This window comes from Diabrotica virgifera, chromosome 4 (genome assembly GCF_917563875.1).
Source record: "Diabrotica virgifera virgifera chromosome 4, PGI_DIABVI_V3a".
Taxonomy (NCBI): Eukaryota; Metazoa; Arthropoda; class Insecta; order Coleoptera; family Chrysomelidae; genus Diabrotica; species Diabrotica virgifera.
The window spans coordinates 75,122,868-75,149,350 of record NC_065446.1 but is presented as its reverse complement, the minus strand read 5'-3'; the positions used below and the strand labels follow the sequence as shown (position 1 = coordinate 75,149,350).

At 32.6% G+C, this 26,483-nt stretch overlaps 1 protein-coding gene across 1 annotated transcript in view; it reads left to right on the top strand.

Annotated features, from left to right (window-relative positions):
• LOC114335281 (ribosomal protein S6 kinase delta-1) overlaps positions 1 to 26,483 on the top strand; it is a 103,247-nt gene that overhangs the window by 703 nt on the left and 76,061 nt on the right. The window contains exons 2-3 of the mRNA XM_028285495.2: positions 8,539 to 8,696; positions 24,763 to 24,874. Of these exons, the coding sequence (XP_028141296.1) occupies positions 8,539 to 8,696; positions 24,763 to 24,874 (270 nt within the window). The remainder of the gene's footprint in view (positions 1 to 8,538; positions 8,697 to 24,762; positions 24,875 to 26,483) is intronic.

Here is a 26,483-nt window from a genome sequence, read left to right as displayed (position 1 = left end):
GTGTTCTGTGAATTGTAGGTTCTAAGTGGTGAATTTATAAAATCACATCTGGCAACTCTGGTGGTAGCTGTAACAAATTTTCCCTGGCATTCTCTGTCTCTCTCTAGGACGTCTCTCTTGTATGTTGGCCGCAATCTCGCTTCACTGTTTGAATGGGACGGGGCAATTCCATCAGTATTGACAGTTCGTTGGTACTTATACGTTTAATACACCTTTGCCAATATTTGTAAATACTTCTTACATTTTCTTGGGGATATTCAGTTACACTATATAAATATGTAGCTATTATTCAGCTATACAGTGTCTGCGTACTAGTTAGAGGTGAAAACATGTAGAAACAGATTTGTCTGTCTTCACAAACATTTTCTTCTTATAGGTGGTACAAACTAAGATGTACATCCATACCATTCTCTTAGGTTGCTCAGTCATGATATTCTATGTCTCCTTATGCTTTTTTTTCCTTCAATATTTCCCTGCATATTCAGTTGGCCAGAGCAAGTTGTATCTCTCTCCACATGTAATATGTCAGAGATATTCCAATTTTCTTGCTTTGATTGTACTGAAGATTTCCATTTCTTGATTCATCTTTCTCAGAAGCTCTTTGTTTGTGACATGTTCTGTCTGCAATATTTTCAGAATTCTTCCAAACACCCACAACTCAAACGATTCCAGTTTTTTTTTTCATTGATGCCTCATTCAAGGTCCAATCTTCATTTTCATAAGACAAAGTCACCTAGCCAACCTAACTCGTAGCTCCAACTTCAAATCTCTTGTGCAGAGCACTCTTCTGATCTTGTTAAAGTTTGCTCTAGCCTTTTCTATTCTGATTTTTATTTCCTGGAAGTCCTTCCTGGAAGTAATCATTTGTGGAGTTGACCAAGATATGCATATCTGACTACTTATTCGACATTGGTTTCGTTTATGAGAAGATTGTTGTTATTTCTTTGAGTTTTTGATATTCTCATAAATTTTGTCTTCTTGAAACTCATTGTTAGACTGTGTTCTTCTCTATACTTTTCTATGTCTGGTCACCAGATTCTGAAGATCTTCAATATTTTCGGCTAAGATGACAGCATCATCCTCATAGATATATCTAATGTTTACTTACCTTTCACCTAATTACCTTTCCATTAACAATAGCTTCTATCTGCAGCCCACCACGCCACACCATCAATCTGGAGGAATACAGAGAGTTTTTTGAAGAACTTGGCTCACATTTCCTAGTGGCTGGGGACTGGAATGCAAAACATACAACCTGGGGAGCAAGACTAATATTTCCAAAGGGCAGAAATCTATTAAAGATCATACAGGATAATAACCTGAAATATCTAACAACTGGTACCCCACATACTGGCCCACTGATAACAACAAAATTCCTAATCTGTTAGACTTTGCTGTAACTAAGGGAATACCTGAAATACACAGCGACATCACCCCCAGTTTTGATCTACATTCCGACCACATTCCCATCTTGATTACCTTAAGTACCAATGTAATTTGGAAAACTCTTGCACCAAGGCTATGTTCCAGTAACACGAATTGGGTTCAATTCAAAGAATAAATCAATGAAAAAATATCTCTTGACATTCGACTCAAGTACATGAACGATATTGAAGAAGCTGTAAAATATTTAACGGAACAAATACAACAGGCCACTTGGAAAGCTGCTCCTATAAAGGAAAAAACCATTGATGAAAGGTATAGTATACCCCTCCACATTAGAACACTAGTAGAAGAGAGGAGAAGAGCCCGTCGCAAATGGCAAAGAACAAGAAACGTGATAGATAAAACAAATCTAAACAGGCTCACACACAGACTTCATTCCGCTATCCAAACAGCCAAAAACGAATTCTTTGAAAGATATGTCACAAACCTTTCTCTTGACGACAACTCTATTTGGAAAGCCACAAAGAAATTCAAAAAGCCGGTAGTAATGAAATCACCAATTAGGAAAAATGATGGAACCTGGGATCGATCAGATATAGAAAAATCCAACAGATTTGCAGAACATCTATCAACCGTCTTCTCCACCCCACAGGCCAACGATATTAACGACGAGAAAATTAGAGACTTCCTCAATGTACCCTGTCAGCTATCATTACCACTAAAATACTTCTCGCCAAACGAAGTCCGTAACGAAATCAACCTGCTCAACCCTCATAAAGCTCCAGGATTTGACCTTATAACTGGCGAAATTCAGCTATCATTACCACTAAAATACTTCTCGCTAAACGAAGTCCGTAACGAAATCAACCTGCTCAACCCTCATAAAGCTCCAGGATTTGACATTATAACTGGCGAAATCTTAAAAAAACTCCCAAGAAAAGGTGTCGTCTTAATAACCATAATTTTTAATAGCCTCCTGAGACTATGCTATTTTCCAATGCAATGGAAGTATGCACAAATTATAATGATACCTAAACCTGGTAAACCTCTAACTGAAGCCAGTTCGTACAGACCAATAAGTCTCCTTCCGACTTTATCAAAAGTCTTCGAAAGGTTAATCCTTAACAGAATAGAAACAATAATACCTATAGAAAACCTTATTCCAGATCGTCAGTTTGGTTTTCGCTCAAATCACTCAACCATACAACAGTGCCATAGATTAGCCAACAAAATAAAAGGGAGCCTAGAAGGGAAACAAATCTGTCTATCAGCATTCCTCGATATACAGCAAGCATTTGATAGAGTGTGGCACGAGGGTCTTCTCTTTAAAATAAAAACTCAGCTAACTGACCAAATCTACCTCCTCCTTAAATCATACTTGTCCGACAGATACTTCCAAATGTTGTTCTGAAGCTATTTCCTTGTGGCATTTTTATAATTACGTATTTTTTATGGGAAATAAGCCACAATTTTACTAAAAAATGAATTTATTAACGTTTCGAAGCCCAAATCGGGTTTCGTTGTCAAATTAATAAATTCATTTTTTAGTAAAATTGTGGCTTATTTCCCATAAAAAGATAGAATAGAATAGAATAGAATACTTTATTGGTATAGCTTTACAGCTGCCATCATAAAGATGGATATACACGTCAGATATACAACACAATATAGTCACAGACACATAATCAAATACCTATACATACACTTAAATTTTAGATTTAACATAATGTACATTGATAAATATGAAAATTATTAATATTAGACAGAACTCATAACAGCAATCTAGTTGCTAAGTATTCTTCTACACTGTAGAATGCATGTTTACATAGTATACTTTTCACAACTCTTTTGAATTTCACCGGATGCAAAGATCTAACTTCATTTGGAAGATGATTATATAGCCTGACCCCCACATAATCTGTGGACTTCTCAAATTTGGATAGTTTGTGACCAACAGTAACAAACTGATTGGCATTCCTAGTTGAGTATGCATGTAAATCAGAATTTCTCTTGAATGAATGTAAATTATGCTTAATATACAATATGGATTTCAAGATATATATGGAAGGCAACGGTGAGATATTGTTATTAATGAAAACTTGCTTACAAGTATGCCCAAAAGGAATATTGAAGATAAGTCTAATAATTCTCTTCTGTTTAATAAACACTGTGTCTGATTTTGTGGAATTACCCCATAACGTAACATTATAAGTAAGGTGACAATAAACCAAAGAATAATATACATTAATGAGAGTTTTAATACTGAGTGTTCTCTTCAACTGTACTAAAGCATAGAATGAACAATTTAGTTTCTTATTAACATATTCAACGTGAACATCCCAACTCATAAACTGGTCCAAGAATACACCTAAAAATTTTATGTTTGGAATATTTACAATTTCAGGAATAGACACAACTGGCATATTTCGTTTGCATCTAAAATGTATATACGATGTTTTATCAATATTCAGTTGTAGCAAGTTTTGTGTACACCATGTTTGGAATAATCTGATAACCCTTGACACTCTATTTTGAAGCTCTACGTATGTATGTGCTGATACAATCACAGATGAGTCATCTGCGTACATTACAATGTGGTCATGAGTAATATGATCGGGTAGGTCATTGACAAAAATAAGAAATAGCAGTGGTCCCAACACAGATCCCTGCGGCACTCCTACATCTACACTGAAGATGTCTGACCTTTCCTTGTTTAATTCAACATAGAATTTCCTCTCCAGAAGATATGAGTTCAATAAATTTAACATGTTACCTCTTATTCCGTGGACATACAATTTGTTAAGGACAAATTCAAATTTAAGACTGTCGAATGCTCTGGAAAGATCAAAGAAGATACCCACTACAAGAAGACCATCATCAAGATGCCTATAGACAGATTCCATAAATACTTCAGTAGCCCCCTCTGTTGATCTTCCGGATCGAAAGCCATGCTGTTCTGAACACAGTGCATTATTTTTTCCAAAAACTGTATGATCCTAGTGTAGTAAGCTCGTTCAAAAATTTTTGAAATTACATTTAACAAAGAAATAGGTCTATAATTATCAATACAAGTGTGATCGGATTTTTTATATACTGGAACAATTTTACTTAATTTTAGGTTTTCAGGAAATTCACCTGTGTTGTATACTAGGTTAATTAAATATGCCAGCGGTTCTGATATAACATCCTTGATGTGTTTGATCATTCTTGTGTTTAATTCATCATTTCCAAAAGAATGTTTATTTTTAAGACCACAAATAATATCAAGAACTTCATCAGATGTTACTGGAAAATAAACAAAACTGTCTATAGTCCACCTATGTGATAAAGTACAGTTTTGAGGGTTATTGTCAAGCCTATTTTTTAGTGCATTATTTTTGTCATTGAAATGGCATGCAAAATATTGAGCTAAATTTTTATCATCTGATATTAGTTTGTCTTCAATTTTGAGTTTAATTTTATTAGTACTTTGCTTTCTCCCTATAGTTTTATTTACTATACTCCACATAGTTTTTTGTTTATTATTACTACTTATAATTTGAAGATAATTGAATTCCCTTTTCTTTTCAGCAATAAGATTATTGTATTCCTTCTTGGTAGCTTTATACTCATTCCAGATGTTACTATTATTAGAGTTTTTAGCTTCATTAAATAGGTTTTTTAATTGTTTACTCCTAGCATATATGTCATGATCAACCCAACCTTTACTTTTATGCACGTCCTTACCTATTTTACTTTTAAGGGGACAGTTTGAAGTAATAGCAAAGTTTAAAGTATCCATAAATTCGATAAAAGCGTTATTAATATTACTTTCATTGTATACCTCGTAAAAACCAATCCTCATCAAGTCTTGTTTTAGGATGTCTAAATTATTATCATTTAAACACCTAAAACACTGCTGTTTTATATTAGATTCCATCCTATCCTGATTACGACTTACAACAATGTCAAAAATAATGGCAAGATGGTCACCCATATTGGGTTGATTGACTTGACAAGTATGATTCATAGTGATATTATTAGTAGCAATGTAGTCAATTTTTGTTTTAGTTACTTTATTGTTATTCATGAAAATACGTGTTGGTATATTTGGGATATTAAGAGACAAACCAAACGATTGAAAAAGATCATCTAATCGAAGTTTTTCATTGCTCTGAATTAAGTAGTTGATATTAAAGTCTCCACAGAGATAAATTTTATCAACACGGTTGTGAAAATGACCTAAAATATTAAAACAATTATTTATAAAAGAATCTAGATTGCTGTTAGGCGTTCTGTACACATTAATGACTAGAAATTTACAGTTACTGATTAAAATAGTCACAGCACAACATTCAAAGCTTTCTTCCTCAGAGAATTTACGGCAATCAACGACTGAGACTGCATACTTGTCTGTCCCAGATTTAGATAAAATAAGAGTTCCACCATGTATTTTATTTTTTCTAGTAAAATGGGTTACTAAAGTGTACCCTGGGATATAAATAAGATTAATATTATCCTCATTACACCAGTGCTCCTGAATACATAGAATGTCAGGTTTTTCAGCATTAGAAAAAAGCTCAAGATTTAAAAGTTTGTTTGTTAAACATTGTACATTAACCGAGATTAACTTCAATTTAAAGTCATTTACTATACGTGAAATAGTTGTATTGCTTGAGGACCCACCTAATGCGACAGCGTCCTCCTCATCTTGAAAAACGAGACTAATGCTCCACTGGGCCAGATTTCTCGCTTCCATGCATTCTTAATTAAGTCTCGTCTAATGGTCACTTTCATGGATGCATATATGTCAGGTTTTTTGGACTGATGGATTTCGCATTTTACGCCATCTAAATGATTTTCCAGGAACTTTTCTAATTGCTCCGGTTTTGTGTCAGGCTTTAGGCGAGTCACATGTAGGTTGATCATTTGTGGAACAGCCTCAATGTTGCAAGGTGACTCGGTACTTCCAACTAAGAACTTCCTCTTTTTTCTATGAGCTACCTGTGTCCACGCACCGTTGCTTGAAGACTCTGAAAGAACCGGAGCATTATTTTCAGTGTTCAATAGATTATGTAAAACAGTTTGAGTTTTGGCTTCTTGCATTGCGGCACTCATTTGTCTTGATGTAATGTATTTTTTTTCATTTGGCACTTCATTTCCAAAGTTTGTCGATGTTGAGGATCGCGCTAGCGTTCCGTCTGCGGGAATTTTAGTCACTACTAATTCAGTTTGTTTACTATTAGTAAGGTCATTAACATTTTGTAGTTGTTTATCATCTTTACCAGGGGAAGTCCAGTTTTTTCTTTTGTCAACGTTAATTACCTTGAATTCAGGTTCTTTAGTTTTTTGTTTTACTTTTTCTTCAAGGAGCTCGTTAGTTCTTTTTAACAATTGATTATTATCAAATAAAATTTTATATTTTTCCTCTTTTTCACTTAAAATTGTTTTTAGAAAATCAATTTCCAACTGTAGGATATGTGCATTTACCTCTTGAGTATGACTTACTGAGTTTCCTTTGGGATTTTCAGATTGTTCACATGTCTCACATACAATTCTAGTATCACATAACTTTATACATTTCTGCTTTTTTCTTGATGAACAAGATAAATGAAAAATACTTCCACATTTTATGCACACTATAACGTTAGTAGTTTTCTGGCAACATTTGAATGCTTTTTCCTTAAAATTCTCATCATTTACAGAGAGGAGTAATTTCACGTGCGCATCGTTCGGCGCCATCTTGATATATGAATATACTTGATACCTCTTGATACTTCCAAGTTAAATACGAAGGTACTCTATCCAACTACCACCAAATAAAATCCGGAGTACCTCAAGGCAGTGTACTTGGCCCATTCCTTTACCAAATCTTCACTGCTGATATTCCTGTTAGCGAAAATACAGTAATGGCAACATTTGCGGATGACACTGGTATACTAGCATCAGACATCAACGAAATATTGACATTTAACAAATTGCAAAATCATCTCAATGAACTAGAAAGACTGGCTTAAATGCTGGAAAATTAGAAAATTAACGTCAACATAAACAAGTCTTGTCAAATAAATTTCACAAATCGAAGAATTAGATGTCCACAACTACACCTAAATAATTCACCTATACCAATAAAAACAGAAGTAAAGTACCTGGGCCTTCATCTAGACGAAAAACTTACTTGGAAATCACATATTGCAGCCAAACGAGGACACCTCGACCTAAAAGTTAAAAATATGAGCTGGCTAATCAACAGAAGATCGCAACTTTCATTAGAAAACAAACTGACCATCTATAAAACAATACTCAAACCAGTGTGGACATACGGAATCGAGCTGAGGGGCTGTAGCAAACCATCCAACACCAAAATACTACAGACATTCCAGTCAAAAACTATTCGTATGTCAGTTAAAGCCCCATGGTATGTGTCAAACCAAACCCTTCATGCAGACCTCAACATCCCCTTCATTGATGATGTGATTGATGACCACTCCAGAAGATACAGGAATCGCAGCGCAGACCACCCAAACCATCTCATAGACGAATTATTCAACCCCCCACTGGTTGACAGACGTCTGAAAAGACTTTGGCCAGAAGACCTAGCTGCTAGGTAAATTCCAGAGAGTCGTCAATGGACGACACCTGCCACAAGCCAAGAACATACATCATATTTACTTATTACTGTATTGAAGTAGATTGTAAATTAGCAATAAATAAATAAATAAAATAAAAAATATCTAATGTTGTTAATGGGAACTCCATTCACCTTTCTTAGACAAAACACATCTCTGCCTCACCCCATGTCTAATTTCAATTTCCTCTGATAGCTGTTGGGTAACATACTTTTGCTCGCTGCTTATAGTATATAAACTCGATGTTCATTATACTCTTCCCTAAATTTATTTGTATAATGTACAAGTAGAAATGATCTTTTTGAGGTAATTTAACTAAAGTATTAATTATGTATTAACATTTTTCACCACTCAATATTTTTTTGGTTTATGCAGCTCTTGCACATTTTTATACTTGTGTGATTATATGGTATATCTGTGTATCTTATGGACTCTATGAACTTCTACATTTTTTATTTCATCAAAATAAAACATGTTTTGCATGTATGATACAAGACACATGATTTACTGGTGCAGTAACAGTAATGTATGAATTCTATTCCAGTTATATCCAGAGAACTGTCCAGATGCTGTGACAAGGGTTATTGTGTGGAAGAGATTTAATGACTTCAGGAAATTACATAAAGACTTAAAATCGCTGTATAAAAAGTTGACCAAAAGCAAGGATTTTCCAAGTCTACCTGCTAAAACTGTATTAAAAAGGCGAGTTATTCTTTTTTGTTACTTATTTTTATACTTCTTCAATATGTATTTTGCTGGCTTGGCTGTGAGTATGAGTAAATATTAATTTTATAATGGGGATGTAATTTCAAATATTGTGACCACTACATTATAGCGAAAATGGATATTATATTGTACTTAGCAGTGTGTTTCAATGCAAAACACATATGATCCTATGTTCTAGCCAAAATGGATATTTTGGACACTTGGTGAAACAGTAGATATAACCACATATTAATGTATAAAATATCATTACCTATGTAATTTACTGTTTTAAGTATTTGGGAAATAAGGCTACAAATAATAATTGAAAAATTAAAAATTAATTAAATAGTATTAAAACAAAACTAGTAGGTGTCTTATGTCTCAAAAAGCTACTTTGTCCCTGATCATGAAACCAAATATTAGTATGGACAACAGCGACATTGCTGCTCAATAATAAACACATAAAGAACACTGATGTAGACTTTTTTTGGATACACTTTTATTATGTAACAGGTGGGATGAAAAGTTCGTGTGCTGACACATAGATGGCACTACAGTTGACTACAGGTATGAAATCCATATGATGTTTAGTCAACCCTAACCTTTAAAAGATGCGTGTATAAATTTGACAGCTGTCTAACTTTATGAGATATAGCATTTTGAGTAAAGCAACTTGTGTTAGTTTAAAAAAAAAGAATGTGTGTGTAATTTGTACTCATGTAAGAAGTTATACTTCTATTATATGATTCCAACGAAATTAATATACAATACGTACTTTAAACAGTTTATTTATATTTTATTTAAATTTAAAATTTATTTATATTTTAATATTTACCACTTTCCAAACATTTTTATTAAAACAATACCAAAAATTAAAAGAATAAAACACACACAAACACATTGAAAAATGCCACAAAGAAATGATTTCTGAACAATAATTGTTGGCAAAAATTTTAACTAAATATGCATTTTCTGAAAAAAATATATAACAAATATATTTACAATCATAAAATGTATAAAAAAAATAAAAAACTTACACACACCCGTCACCCGACGTAACCACTTACACGTAATTGGCATGTGGGAAGATAGACTAACTCAAAGTGTTACTGTTTGACAGTTCTGAAGTGTGTGTGTGAGTGTGTGAGTGTGTGTGAGTGTGTGAGTGTGTGAGTGTGTGAGTGTGTGAGTGTGTGTGAGTGTGTGAGTGTGTGAGTGTGTGAGTGTGTGAGTGTGTGAGTCTGTGAGTGTGTGAGTGTGTGAGTGTGTGAGTGTGTGAGTGTGTGAGTGTGTGAGTGTGTGAGTGTGAGTGTGTGTGTATGTGTGTGTGTGTGTGTGTGTGAGTGTGTGTGTGTGTGTGTGTTCACAAAGGGAATTAAAATATTAAAATACAACAAAACATAGAGTAAGAAAACAATAGGTATATTAGATGAAGAGTGGTAGAAATTTTGTTGGTAATCAAATTGTAAATCAAATCATTGTTGATGTAAATCAAAGCATTACCTAGGTGTACCATGTTACCATTACCATGTACCATGGTACATATATTTTCCAAATAGGTAAGTACCTATATAATTTTTTAATACAATACTGAAACATTTACAATTAAGTACGTACCTGTTGCTTTTAAAAAATATTTCATTCCCATTTCAGAGGTCAACGAGTAAAGTACTCCTCGCTTATCGCGTCTGCTAATAGTATTTTATATAAAAACTAGTTAGTTAATTAACAAAAAGACAACCAAAAAATTAGGCCAGTTCTTACTGGCCATACATATTTAATATTTTGGCATCCAGAATATTAAAATTAAATTATGGCATCCACATCATCTCAAACATCATCACAAACAGTACAACGTAGCTTCGCTGCAGTAACAAAAATCACACCAAAAAAATCTACAACAGCAATATCATGTCCCAGTAGAACTTTCGCCATCGTTATGAACGCTCTTCCAGACGTCGTGCTATTTGATTACATCAAGGCAATTGGCGAGATTGTTACCCCTAAAGAAATAACCTTTGCTTCACGAATTTCTAACCAGCGTATATGCATATATCTTTCTTCCTTATCCGTAGTGGATAATCTTCTACAAAATTATCCGACCATTACTGTCAGAAATCAAACAATACCTATTCGCAGACTTATTACACCTGCAAAGAGGCTACTACTGTCCAACGTGAGCCCTTCGATCCCGAATTCACTCATAGAGCAAGCACTTAAAGACGAACTTCGATTACAACTTGCTTCCCCTATCTCTTTTATCCGATGCGGTTCACCTGAGGACGAATACGCTCACATTTTCAGTTTTCGACGCTCTATCTATATTATATCGGATAAAGAAAACTTTGAATTAAATACCTCAATTGTAATATCGCATGAAAATTCCAATAATAGAATCTTTATCACTTCGGATAAACTTGAATGTTTTTTATGTAAACAAGCTGGACACACGGCAGACTCCTGTCCTAACCCTCAAGAAATACTTAGCAATCCTTCTCAAAATACAACTTCTAGCCTAATCCCATTTGAACCTCCTTCTACTATATCTCCTACTTCCTCCTCCTCAAAAGAAGAAATCAATCCAACTAATACCGACTTAACAATTCCAAACGAACAGTCTCTAATGTCAGTGTCCTTGCCTTCAAATCCTTGCATCAAAAGAACTTATTCTACCGACACAAGCCTCGAATCACCCACTTTATCGGTTACTGATAACCCCCCAGACTTAAACCCTATAAATGCTCAATCTTCCACAGCCTTTGCAACTCCTAAAACAGCTCCTAAAAAGAAATTAAAAACTGATGACAAAGAACTTGGTAAAATTACTCCCTCTGCTCAATCAACTATTGAACAATTAATTAGTGCTAATCCAGAAAAATTTTCGTTGACATCATTAAAACTTATTGCCTTCCTGGAAAATTCCTTTGGTAGCAGTGATCCTCTCAAAGAAGCTCATAACTTTACCACCAACATTTTCTAATTATAGATGCTTGATTTGTTTTTTTAATTCATAACCAGGCTCTCTTTACTGTGTTTTTAATTGTGCATGTTTTTGTTATAATATGTTACTTGTATTTATTCCATCATAATTTTTGTTTATTTCTAACTGTACACCACGACACATTAATTGTTGGTGCAGTTTTGATGGGTGTATATACATTGTTTTCTCTTTATTTCTTGTGTTTTTTTTTGGACTCACCCTTCTGGTGAGCCATTTGTTTAATATATTGTTTTTTATATATTTTACTAGTTTTATTTATCTCCTCATAATAAATTCCCTGATAATAAATTACCGCTAAATATTTACTAATTAACTGTCTATATCTTTTCTTGTATTTGGTCCCAGAACCTCATTATCTTTCCTTACCTACCTGTTTTCGTTTCTAAGGTTTCTTAATTTTCCCCTTTCAACCCCAAAAAGTTAAGTGGCGCCCTGTATCTCTTCTCTTATCTTAGGTAACTTTACCTATCTATCTTTTTATCTGTTTCTCTCTCTTCTCTTATCTACCTTCTCTTGTCTTATCTTTACCTATTTCTTCTATTGGCTCCCTTCCACGTTCCAAAAGCTAGTTTCGAACCCACGACTCGCTCTCCACCTACCATCTGGCTGCCGTCGCAGTGTCTCCATTGGTGACCTTTCTAGCACCATCCAAAAAAAGGTTTCCGAGGTTACAACCTAATAAAATAAATAATATCTACTCATTTCAGAACAATATTAATTGGATTTCATATACTATTTGTTTAACAACCCAAGTAGCAATTTTTCGACGCATTGGTCGTCAGTACAAACAAATGCACTGTATACAACGTTGCCTGAGAGCATTTTCAGTTGTTTCGGCCAACGTCCCCTATCCCGACTGACATTACGATGTTACAACCTTTAGTTATACGGGCAACTAATTTATTACCATTGTGTCACAATGATTGTGACAACTACATAATATCACAGTTCAGTGTGGTTCAGTTTTTTCAACAATCACAACGAGTTAAAAATGTTATAATGCTAAACTAATTTACGCCTTGGCTGACTCTGTAGTTGTAGTTGAGTAGTTAGTTATCTGTCACGTCACGACCCTTGTGTTGTTCTAGAGGTGTGACACGTTTGCGGCAACTAGGAGAAAAAGAATTTACTTTATAACCTTATGTTTTCCTTATTATTATATATTTTATTTTGATGGAAATTTTCGATTTATTTAACAACCTGTTTATTTGTTTTTTTAATAGCTGGTTTCCATTCCATTGTTTTATCAGTAGATTTGAGATTTGATAATCTTTGTATCAGCTTTCGCAGACAGGGTTGCCAGCTCAGTTTTTACTCAGTAGTTTTGTTTTCACAAAATCAGTAGATTCTTTTTAGGCCATGTAAATATACAGTAATACAGTGATATGCACATCCGTTCTAAATGCCCCAAAAGGAATTCCACAAAATTGGAAACCTAATTATTCCAAACCACCAACTGGTAATTACCATTTTTTAGCTAAAATCTACTAAATCAAAAACTAAAATATACTTAAAGATTTTTGGGATATATTTGGGATTTTTTATAATAAAAACAACAGCTAACTTAAGGGGATAAGCGCAAAATATCGTCTGTTAAAATGTTCAATGTATTTTAAATGTTTTCATTTTTTGCGAATCCTTAGAAAACTAATAAGTATTTTTGAAAAACTTAAACGCACAAAGAAAGATTACGTTATTACCGAGGACCGAAAGTCCCTGAAAACTTCTATAATGTTTATTTTAATAAGTTACAGGGGTGAAAAAAAGAAAAAATTTAGTGTGACTTTTAATTCCAAATATCTCGTTCAAAAGAAACGTTTTGGTTTGTCTAAATAATGCAGTCTTTCATTCTGCGTTTAAATTTTTCAAAAATACTTATTATAGTTTCCTCATGATTCGAAAAAAATGGATCAAATTCTGTTGAAATATACCAAAAATCTACTAAAAAATATTGCCTACTAATGGTTTGTTTTTAACCAAGAAGAGTGATTCAAATTTACCGCGCTGTAATGCTTGTTTGTAATTGGTCCAACTGCAGGCAAGTTTACTCCACTCTTATAAAATTTTGACACTAATGACATTTATCAAATTTTGACCCTAGTGGAATTTCATAGGTTAGTTAAGATATACAAGCGATTTTTTGTGTTATCTGTGTTATTCCTTTAATTTTTAGATTGTTAGTCTGCTTTTATATAAAAAGCAGTCGTTTTTAGAACTCTTTAGCGACGTATTAATATAATATAATATTCATGGATTACCGTTGAGGGCCGACATGATCAACCAAAAAAGAAGATGTATTTGGTTATTATTCTAGTGACTTTCTTAGGCGTGAATCTGCCTTTTAAGTTTATTCCTCCTGGTTAAAAAATAAACTATAGAATTTAAAAAAAAATATCAAAAATCTACCAAAAAAGTAGAAATCTACTAAATGTGGCAACGCTGTTAATGAGAATGATACACTTTTGACACTGGTCACATGACCTCTGTCACCCAATAAGAGGGTGCGTTCTAAAATGGTTTTGATAGTCGGCGCAGCCGGGTTTGGTTGGCGATTGGACTTCTAAGTTGTCTTATCCGTCTAAAGGCTAATTTTCACAGATCCGATATCCGAAGACACGAAATACGAAATTTTTTCGTACGATTATATTTGATTGTCGTGTCCGAAATTTTTTGACATTTGTGTAATATGTCAGATTATTCCATGGATTGATATTTGATACAAATGTTTGCTGTTGGATATCATTGGATATTGAACAGGAACATATTATGTATAGATAGTTTTATTTCGATTTTATTCTTATTATTGTTTGGATCATCATGGATTCGTCAAATTATCTGTTTGAAGAGGATAAAAATGTGAGTTATTGTTAGAAGTACCATCACATCCATTTATAATTAACTGTTTTTAATGGGAAATACAATTTTACTAAAAAATAAAATCTTTTTTTTTTATTAAAATTGTGGCTTATTTCTCATTAAGAATAGTTAATTACAAAAATGCCACAAGAAAATAGTTTCAGAACAACATCCATTTATAATTACGATTTTGTTGTTCCATTTCAATATATCAAAAACATAAACACTTCACAAAAGTAAGGTTATCAAGACTTTCATGATAGAATGTCATGTCAAAATTCATCCGATTTTCGTGCAAAAGTTAAAATAATTTTAACTTCTTCCGATGACTTTTTAATTTCGTACGAATACCCAACTGTCACTTTTTAGCCAATGAAATTCTCTGAAATTTCTATCGTATCATCGTATCGTCGGACATCGGATCTGTGAAAATCCACCTTAAGGTTGGTGATAAGGTATTTTTTTAGTAATATTGGTAATATTGTTTAATGCGACATTTTGGTTTTACTTGAGATTTTTGGGATGTAAAGAAAATGAAAACACAGAATATAAAAAATGCAGGCATTTTCTGATATCTTTAAAAGCACCATAAATACATTAAATTTATACAGAACATCTTTAACATAAATTTTGACTTTTATATTAAAATTTGATTTTTTAAATTTGCATATTTTTTGTCAAAAGTGTCATAAAAAAAGGAGCGCGTGTGTTTTTTAAAGGTGAATATCCATATTTGACGGTAATCCGAGATGCGTTTATAAATTTCACATCAGGTAATAAGTCTTCTATGTATTTATATAAATTTAAATACCGAATACGATGTCAAAACAGTTTACTTTTTGGTTTTGGCATTCACCATATAGGTGTTAAAAATATAGGTAAAAAAACATAACTAGTCTGACTCCTTGAGCAACCATTGCACGCGCAGGTGCTTTTTATAGTCGCTTCAGTTGTCTTATGCAACGCGTACGAAACGATGTTGCTTAAACAGGAGGTTGCCTAGGCAACGTTAAGACAACTCAAAAATCGTCCACCAAATCAGTGCAGAATAGGGTCGTCTTATAGGCAATAACAACGTTGTAAGAAAACGTTGCCACGCGGTAGATAACGTTGTCGCGTCGACTAATTGCTACTTGGGAAGTCATATAACAACTGAGGTAAGTAAAAATATACCTAGTAAATTTTTTATTAATAATACCGGTTTTATACCGGTATACCGATATTTCAAATATCAAATAGCGGTATTCAGATTTTAGTTCGGTATTGTAAGCCCTAATTGAATCTAACTTCAGCCCGTGAGTAATGAACTATTACTCACAGGTCAGTAATGGGTGCTATTATCTATTAAAAAATAGCGAATAATGAGTATGTTATTAAACGGTTGTAGGAAAAGATAATATTATGTTACTTTAGAGATTGGCATCGGCCGCGCGCATGTCGTGCAAAACACTCGATAACGCGGCAAATCGAAACTCAATGCTCTATATAAACGGATATTACAGTAGGAAAAATGAAAGAATACCCATGAACGAACATATAAAACACGCTGTATTTTCCTGTCACCGGGTCATACAAAAAATTGGCCAGCGCAAGTACATGTAATAATTATTATTACATGTACTTGCGCTGGGAAATTTTCTTTGTGACACGGTGACAGGAAAATACAGCGTGTTTTATATGTTCGTTCATGGGTATTCTTTCATTTTTCCGACTTTATGTTATTTTCAAAACTTACAGTATAAATTATTGAGTCACTATCATCGATTTGAAAATAATCCACTTTGGTTTTTCACTGAAAAAATTTCATTCCGTACCAATTTTCATAGATATACAGGGTGTTTCATTAATAATTGTCCATATAGTAACTGGAGAAACTTTAGCACAAAATACGAAGATTTAACCTAAAACACTTAAATACAATGTGGTTCCTTACTGAGTTACAGGGTGTTTTATCTAAAAATTTAAAAACTATTTTTGCTCAGCATTTTAAAACTATTCGACGTATCTTTTTCATACTTGGTAGAAAGTATAGGTACTGTACAAACTACTAAATTACGTTAAACAAACGTTTCTGGCTATTACCAGAGGCGTACGACGGGGGAAAGTGAATGGTTGAACCTTTCCAAATTCTACGCCACTGGCGCAATTGCTATTTTAGTTCAATTTTTGGATTCTCCAATACTTTCTATGAAAATAATATACTCTTCATTCGTAACCATAAAGTCATTAGTTTTCGAGATCTTTGAAGTTAAAAATGAAACGACACGGTTATTTTGGTTAATGTATTGTGTCGCTTCATTTTTAATTTCAAATATCTCGAAATCTAATCATTTTATCGTTACGAATAAAGAGTATATTATTTATATAAAAAGTATTGGAAAATCAAAAAATTACACTAAAATAGCAATTTCGTCAGTTGCGTAGAATTTGGGAAGGGTCAACCAGTCACTATCCCCTGTCGTACGCCTCTGGTAGTAGCTAGAAACGTTTATTTATCTTAATTTAGTAGGGTGTACAGTGCCTACACTTTCTGCCAAGTATGATAAGGATACGCCAAATAGTTTTAAAGTACTGGGTACAAATAATTTTTAAATTTTAATCATATGAATCATATAAATTAATTAAAATAACTGTGCCGTTTCATATTTAAATTCAAATATCTCGAAAACTAATAACTTTATCGTTACCAATGAAGAGTATATTATTTACGTAGAAAGTATTGGAGAATCTAAAAATGGCACTAAAATAGCAATTCCTCCAGTGGCGTAGAATTTGAGAAGGGTCAATCATTCACTATCCCCTGTCGTACTCCTCTGGTAGTAGCTAGAAACTTTTGTTGATCATAATTAAGTAGCTTGTACAGTATCTATACTTTCTGCCAAGTATGAAAACGATACGTCGAATAGTTTTAAAATGCTGAGCAAAAATAGTTTTTAAATTTTTAGATAGAACACCCTGTAACTCAGTAAGGAACCACATTTTATTTGTGTTTTAGGTTAAATCTTCGTATTTGGTGCTAAGGTTTCTCCAGTTACTATATGGACAATTATTAATGAAGCACCCTGTATACTTACCTATTCACGTATTATCAGAAACTGTAGGAAAAACTTTTAACGCTCTCACTGGCTATGATATAGTTTCATCATTATTTTATATAGGCAAAATACTGTTTTTGAAAATGTTTGCATTGAAAAAATGTCAAATCTATGCAACGTGCCAATTGAAAGAGCCATAGAAGTAGTAACCCTTTTTATGTGTTACCTTTATGGTCTACAACAAAATTCCAAAGTTACACCAACAGATATCACTTCTTTAAGATTTCACTAGCTATTTCTGAAAATGTATGTATATGCAGTAAAATTTTCAAAAGGAAATATTTACAGCGACCAAAGATGCAGCGAAGTAAAGTGGAAAAATCATCTTAATTGATTTTTCGCATTTTTGCATAAAATTTTATTTTTGAACATGTTCCACTAATTCTGGATAAGAATAAACTTCATATTCGTATTCAGCGACCTCGAAAACATAAAGAGTGACCAAAATTCACCTTAAAGTTGACTGTCGTGGTCGGTATATGTAATATTATTTTAGGGGTTGCTGCCGCTCACCTACAAAATATGCATTACATTTATTTTAGGCTAAGTTATCCATATCATAAAACCTTGACATAGATAACGAATTTCTATGATACATTTTTTAAATAAAAGATAAACCCAAAGTATACAGTGTTTTAAACTTTTAACATTACACTATCATATAAAAGCTGATGTAGGTCATCTTATGTGCCCCTAACCATTCACTTGTCCACATTCTATGTACCAGATAGGCTAATATGTTCTTAGTAATTTTGTTGTTTTCTGCGTATTAATACCCAAGGATTTTTTAAGGGGACTTTTTGTTTAGGGCTTTTTAATTTGTATTGTTTTTTTGCAGCAAGAGTAATAAATTATTATAACATTTTCACCGGTCGTATGTTATAGAAAATTCAATTATAGCTAGTTTATTTCATTACGACTTTGCTCCAAAAGAATTGTTTGAAAATCATAAGCAAGGAAAGTAGAAACAATGTTAGTCATTTTTTAGTAAATATTTAAATTTTTTGTTAATATTCTCGACCTATTTGTACGAGAGGATAAGTGAATTATTATTACTGAAGTTATCACAGAACTTTTTCGGCAAAAATCGGAATACCACCTCTTACAATCCCCTCAAAACAGATTGGCTATGGTCTAAAATTTTAATAGCAGAAAGCAGTATATTATGATAGACTGTACTCCGATATAATAGTAATATAATTTTGATATAGTTTATATAATTATAAAATGATTTTGATATAGCTTACATATACAGGGTGTAACAAAAATACAGGTCATAAATTTAATCGCATATTTTGGGACCAAAAATAGTTCGATTGAACCTAACTTACGTTAGTACAAATGAGCACGGAAAAAAAGTTACAACCCTTTGAAGTTACAAAATGAAAATCGATTTTTTCCAATATATCGAAAACTATTAGAGATTTTTTATTGAAAATGGACATGTGGTATTCTTATGGCAGTAGTATTTTAAGAAAAAATGATAATGAAATTTGGACACCCCATAAAAATTTTATGGGGGTTTGGTTCCTTTAAACCCCCCCAAACTTTTGTGTACGTTCCAATTTAATTAATATTTTAGTGCCATTAGTTAAACACAAGTTTTTAAAAACTTTTTTGTCTTCTAGTACTTTTTCCAAAAGTCAGTTTTTATCGAGATATTTGAATATTTGTCAAATCCACCACATTTTGTATATGGTAAAGTACGATTATGGAGACTTGGTAATAATATGAAACTTTATTTATGATTTACATTTTTAAGTATATTTTGAACCATATTAAAAAAGAAGCCACATCTCGATAAAAGATGCTTTATCAAAAAAATACAAAGAGGCAAAAAAGTTTTAAAAACACTGTGTTTAACTAATGGTACCGCAGTAATAGTTTAATTGCGACGTACACAAACATTTGGGGGGTTTAAAGGAACAAAACCCTCATAAAATTTTTATGTAAACATATTAAAAAAGAAGCCGCAACTCGATAAAACTGCCTTATCGAAAAAATACTAAGAGGCAAAAAAGTTTAAAAAATATTTAATTTAACTAATGGCACCACAATAATAATTTATTTGGAACGGACACAAAAGTTTGGGGAGATTTAAGGGAACAAAACCCCCATAAAATTTTTATGGGGTGCACAAATTTCATTATAATTTTTCTTTAACATGTTCTTTCCATACAAATTCCACATGTCCATTTTCAACAAAAAATCTCTAATGGTTTTCGATATATTCAAAAAAATCGATTTTCATTTTGTAATTTCAAAGGGCTGTAACTTCTTTTGTGTGCATATTTGTACTAAGGAAAGTTAGGTTCATTCGAACTATTTGTTGTCTCAGAATATGTGCTTTAATTTATGACCTGTATTTTTGTTACACCCTGTATAGAAATTTATAAAAAAACATTCATAAATTCGTAAATAATTACATAACTTAAAGCGACATTGACTTACTTTTGCATATTGTTATCATTTTAAATTTTAAAAATAAAAACAGTTTATCTAATTAGTATTTCGTAAAGTTGGTGCTTCTATAATTATTAATGACAAATCAAAAATATAATAATTCCTATCATCAACAAAACAAATTATAATGTTTGGCTAACATTGTGCGTGTCATCAATATTTTTGTTTTTCGAAAGTTCTGCGAACTTTCAACAGTGAGGCAACAGTGCGTCGGTAATTCGACACTAACAGTGACATTTTTTATACTATCAAAAACAATAATTTTTATACTAATAGGCGCGAAATGTTGCCGAGTCAGCCACGTTCGATTTCTTATATAGAAAATCGATTTTTCGTAGATCCAATGTGACACAAAATCTAGGCATGGGATAAAAAAGTTTATTTGAAGAAAGCGTATTTTTTGTTCTTCTTAATGGCGGTATAGGCTCCTTTTTGCAATATTTTATTTATGTCGGTAAAGTCAGCAGCACCATTTTATAAGACCTAATTCCGACTAAGACTATAATTTATTGCTAATTTAATTTATTACCGAAAGAAAAAATGTATTGCTGTAGCTGTTTCCGAGATACAGTGGGTGCTGCTAGCTTTACGGTAAAGCTAGCAGCACCCACCCTATATCTCGAGAATGAAAAGGAGTACAGGACCCATTTTAACGGCATATTTTATTGCTAATTAATTGCTCTTGATTGGTATATTGAGAGGATGGGTACGTATTTTCGGCTGCAATGGCTATTCAAATGGGGCTTCATTTTTTTTGAATCCTGAGAAAACTAATAAGTATTTTTGAAAAATGTAAACGCAGAATGAAAGATTACGTTATTAGCGAGGGCCGAAAGTCCCTGAGAACTTCTATAATGTTTATTTTAATAAGTTACAGGGGTGAAAAACTAACAGAAAATTTAGTTTGATTTTTAATTTCAAATATATCATTCAAAATAAACTTTTTATTTATTCTAAGGGACTTTCGACCCTCGGTAATAATTTAGTCTTTCATTTTGCGTTTAAATATTTCAAAAATATTTATTGGTTTTTTCAGGATTCGAAAAAAATTAACACAATGTCCGTGGTAATATTTTCCAAATCAATCTTTGTCTTACAACGCACTCAGCCGAATAGAATATTGTCAGCATAATTGTCAATCAAACAGTGACAATCAGTGACAATTTTAAATATTTGACATGGTATCGGTAATATTTTGCGTTGTTGATTAAATAATATAGAAATATAGTGTATTTGATAAATAATTGATTTAAGACGTGAACTTAATAAAAAGGGATTTATTGTGTATTATTTGTGGAAGATCCAAGCAGAGAATACATCAGGATAATATATTCTGTGATCCAAGTATTTTGTTGTTAAAGATGTTCAAAATTGTAGGCGTTCCATAGTTATAATATATTATTAAAAAATCACTTTAACACTTTTCCTCTTTTCTCGATTGAGTATTGTACATATAAATTATTACAATCACTGAATACATAGTTAGTGAAAAAATGATCACATTTATTAACTGAATTAATAATTTGCAATTTTACAAATAACAGATCCAAGAACATTCAAAAGCCATCTCTTTAAGTTAATGATGACATTTTCAAGTAGAATGACATTCTAGTAATGTTTACATATCCATTCCAGTGTGAATTTTACTACACGTAATTTGCCGTATAAAGACAGAAAAAGTAGGGATAGCCGTAAAATATTTGCGAATTATGTACCGATAGCCTTAACGAATCCCGAAAAACTACCCCATCATACCCTAGCGTAAATATCACCCCCGAAAAAATGATTCAACCTCAAGGAATTAATTACTAATTTATTGCTAATTGATCACAGAAAGAAAAAATTTATTGCTGTAATCGTTTCCGAGAAACAGTGGGTGCTGCTAGCTTTACGGTAAAGCTAGCAGCACTCATCCTATATCTCGACAATGAAAAGGAGTACTTTGTCTTACAACGCACTCAGTCGAATAGAATATTGTCAGCATAATTGTCAAACAGTGACAATCCGTGACAATTTTAAATATTTGACATGGCATCGGTAATATTTTGCGTTGTTGATTAAATAATATTGAAATATAGTGTATTTGATAAATAATTGATTTAAGACGTGAACTTAATAAAAAGGGATTTATTGTGTATTATTTGTGGAAGATCCAAGCAGAGAATACATCAGGATAATATATTCTGTGATCCAAGTATTTTGTTGTTAAAGATGTTCAAAATTGTAGGCGTTCCATAGTTACAATATATTATTAAAAAATCACTTTAACACTTTTCCTCTTTTCTCGATTGAGTATTGTACATATAAATTATTACAATCACTGAATACATAGTTAGTGAAAAAATTATCACATTTATTAACTGAATTAATAATTTGCAATTTTACAAATAACAGATCCAAGAACATTCAAAAGCCATCTCTTTAAGTTAATGATGAAATTTTCAAGTAGAATGACATTCTAGTAATGTTTACATATCCATTCCAGTGTGAATTTTACTACACGTAATTTGCCGTATAAAGACAGAAAAAGTAGGGATAGCCGTAAAATATTTGCGAATTATGTACCGATAGCCTTAACGAATCCCGAAAAACTACCCCATCATACCCTAGCGTAAATCTCACCCCCGAAAAAATGATTCAAATCGAAAATTCAACCCCAAGGAATTAATTACTAATTTATTGCTAATTGATCACAGAAAGAAAAAATTTATTGCTGTAATCGTTTCCGAGAAACAGTGGGTGCTGCTAGCTTTACGGTAAAGCTAGCAGCACCCATCCTATATCTCGACAATGAAAAGGAGTACAGCGCCCACTTTAACGGCATATTTTATTGCTAATTAATTGCTCTTGATTGATATATTAACCAATCCCGAAAAACTACCCCATTATCCCCTAGCGCAAAACTTACCACCGAAAAAATTATGAAAATTTAAAATTCAACCCCAAGGAATTAATTGCTAATTTATTGCTAATTTATTACGAAAAGAAAAAAATTATTGCTGTAGCCGTTTCTGAGAAACAGTGGATGCTGCTAGCTTTACGGTAAAGCTAGCAGCACTCACCCTATATCTCGACAAGGAAAAGGACTACAGGGCCCATTTTAACGGCATATTTTATTGCTAATTAATTGCTCTTGATTGATATATTAACCAATCCCGAAAAATTCCCCATCATCCCCTAGCGCAAAACTCACCCCTGAAAAAATGATGAAAATCTAAAATTCAACCCCAAGGAATTAATTACTAGTTTATTGCTAATTTATCACGGAAAGAAAAAAATTATTGCTGTAGCCGTTTCCGAGAAACATTGGGTGCTGCTAGCTTTACGGCAAAGCTAGCAGCACCCAACATATATCTCTGCAATGAAACGTTTAGAAACTTAATAGAAATATGAAAAAGACTATATTTCCTACTGTTTATTTCCCTACAGCATATGTCTATCACCCACCGTTTAGCGGGGACGGCGCCCAAAATTGACAAGTTTTTAAAAAAGATGTTTAAAAAAATATTTTTCCCTAACTGTAATGGAAATTAAGAAGGAACCCTGCGGCAATTAATCACAAAAAATTGTCTGATTTCTGGTATAGGTTTTATTTAAGGGCAACTGCCCATTTTTTAATTACAGGGTGTTACATTTTAAAAAATCCCTTTTTCTACCATCTGAACCGCCTATGCTAGAGTAAAAAAACTTTCAGCAATTACCCATGTACTGGTGTTATTTCCTAATTTCTAAAATGCAACCCCCATTTTTTTCCCGGAACCACCCCAAAAAAAAGGGAGAATTAATAAAGAAGGTGATTTTCTTGGAATCTTTCACAAACCATGCCCTTTATTAAAATGCTTCATGTATCATTTTGTGCAAGTTCTTATTACTCATGCATGGACACTAAAAGCGATTTCTTGGTGCAACCCCTGTAGCCAAAAAAATAATAGAAAATGGGGGGTTGAAAAAAAAATTTTTTTTGCTTTTTGACCCATGTGGGCCTATGCTCCATCAACAGGGTTTTTCATAAATATATATGGTTATTGCAACATCCCTGCGGAAACTACCCCTATCCCTTGGCGAGCATGTTTTTACGATTTTATATTAATATTTTGCGTCACCCCAATTCCTAGATACATGTTATTAATGTTAACAAATTTTGTAATGTCCTAAGGATAAATTGTGTCAACATTTCGCTGTGCAAATTTGTGACAACTTCTTTATCAGTTTGGAAACATTTATTTAATTTGACAAAATTTTGGTAAAACCCATTTCAAAAATAAGTAACAAAGTTCCCATTCCAGTTCATCCACTAATTTTAATTTTATTTTACGTCTCGATGTTGAAATTTAGGTCCTAAAAGATGTTTGTTTTCACTTCAACGTTTGCATATGTTACACCATAAGAGTAAATTTTATTCCTTTGTCTATATTGTTTTCTAATTTTTGGACAGACTGTATAATGCCTTATCAGTAGACGCGACTCTTTGAACTCATTAGATATACATACCTTTATTATTATTTGAAATACACATGAGTAAGAAATACACTCTTTGACCTTCCAGTTTGATAAGAGACTATTTTAGTAATGTACCTTTACCAACATACTATTATTTTTAGTACACACTAACCTAACACTAACAAGTAAATACGCAACTTTTTTTTAGGTTTGATGATGACACCATTCATGAAAGGAAACAAAGTGTTTTAAACTTTCTAGAATTTGTAGGTGGAAATTACCAGTTGTTTACATCCAAAGAGTTCGTAAAATTTTTAGAGGTATGTAATGACACTAATTTCAAATTAGAGTTTCAGTTCTTGTTAGAATTAAGTATAGGGATATACGGTGTGGGCCAAAGAAAACAGTCCACCTCGATATTTGGCAGTATTTATTAGATTTTAAGGAAATTAAGAAACGTCGATTTTTGATCTAAGAGGGACACAATTTTACGGTACATACATCTGTCATTTGTCAACCCCCTCCCTTCCATTTCCCTCACCCCTAATTTTTAAATAGGAAATAGGGGCCGTGTGCTAGCTTATTTGAAAGGTTATTCAATTATCTATTCAGTAATATTAACATTGCCATAATTATTTATACAGGGTGTCCAAGAAAAATAATTTTGTATTAAATTAATTGACACAAAAAGCAGAATGTATTAGACAAGGCGAAAACGGCGGGTTCGTTGGAAAAAATATTCCCATGAGATTTTTTTGCATAATCACATTTGTGAGACACCCCAGAATAAGGTTCAAGAAGTCGCCCACGCGAAAACTGGTCCAAATTTTTTTAACATTTTTTTTAATAAAATTGTAAAAATAAGTATTTTTGGCCCAGACAATTTTTTTTAAGTATTTTGGGCCATTCTGGATAAAAAAGGTCTCTTGCAATTTTTCTCTAAAGTTGATCGTTTTAGAGTTATAACCAATTTAAAATTTGAAAAACGCGAATATGGCCATTTTTAAGACTTAATAACTGGGTTAAAAATTATTATTATGAAATTAAGAAAATGACCAAATCAAAGATTAAAGTATTCACTACATGATCCTGAAGAAATTTGTGTCATTAATTTATTACTAAGCTGTTATTTTTAATTATTAATAATGAGCCGTAAGATCGTATTGACGCGGCTGTAAATGTGAGTGCGAGTAAGATGCACCATTGACTGCCGGAATGGCATCTCTCCCGCACTCATCATTACCGGCCGCCCAATACGTGCATGGCGCTCATTATTTTTACTTAAAAAACAGCTTAGTGATAAAATAATGACAAAAATTTCTTCAGGATCTTGTAGGGCGGGCTTTAAACTTTTATTTGATCACTTTCTGACTTTCATAATAACATTTGACCGAGTTATTAAGCCTTAAAAATCGCCATTTTTCGTTTTTTTTTTTCAATTTTAAATTGCTTATAACTCGAAAACGACCAACTTTAGAGAAAAATTATAAGAGACCTTTTTGTCCAGAATGGTCCAAAAAACCTGAAAAAATATGTCCGGGTCGAAAACACTAATTTTTGCAATTTGATTAAAAAAAAATGAAAAAAAAATTTGAACCACTTTTCACGTGGGCGACTTCCTGAACCTTATTCTGGGATGTCTCACGAATATGATTATGCAAAAAAATCTCATGGGAATATTTTTTCCAACGAACCCGCCGGTTTCGCCTTGTCTATATGCAATTTATTTAACTCAAAATACATTCTTCTGCTGGCAGAAAACTGGGAAAAAATGTTTAGTTGATAAATAATCATTGTTTGTTGCTTAAATTCGATATTCAACCTATAGACTAAGAGCCGCTATAGGTGAAATTTCTTAATCATTTTAGGCACGATGGGACCCTATAACTTAAATAGTAGAACCTAAAAGAAAACGTTTGAACACTGTGC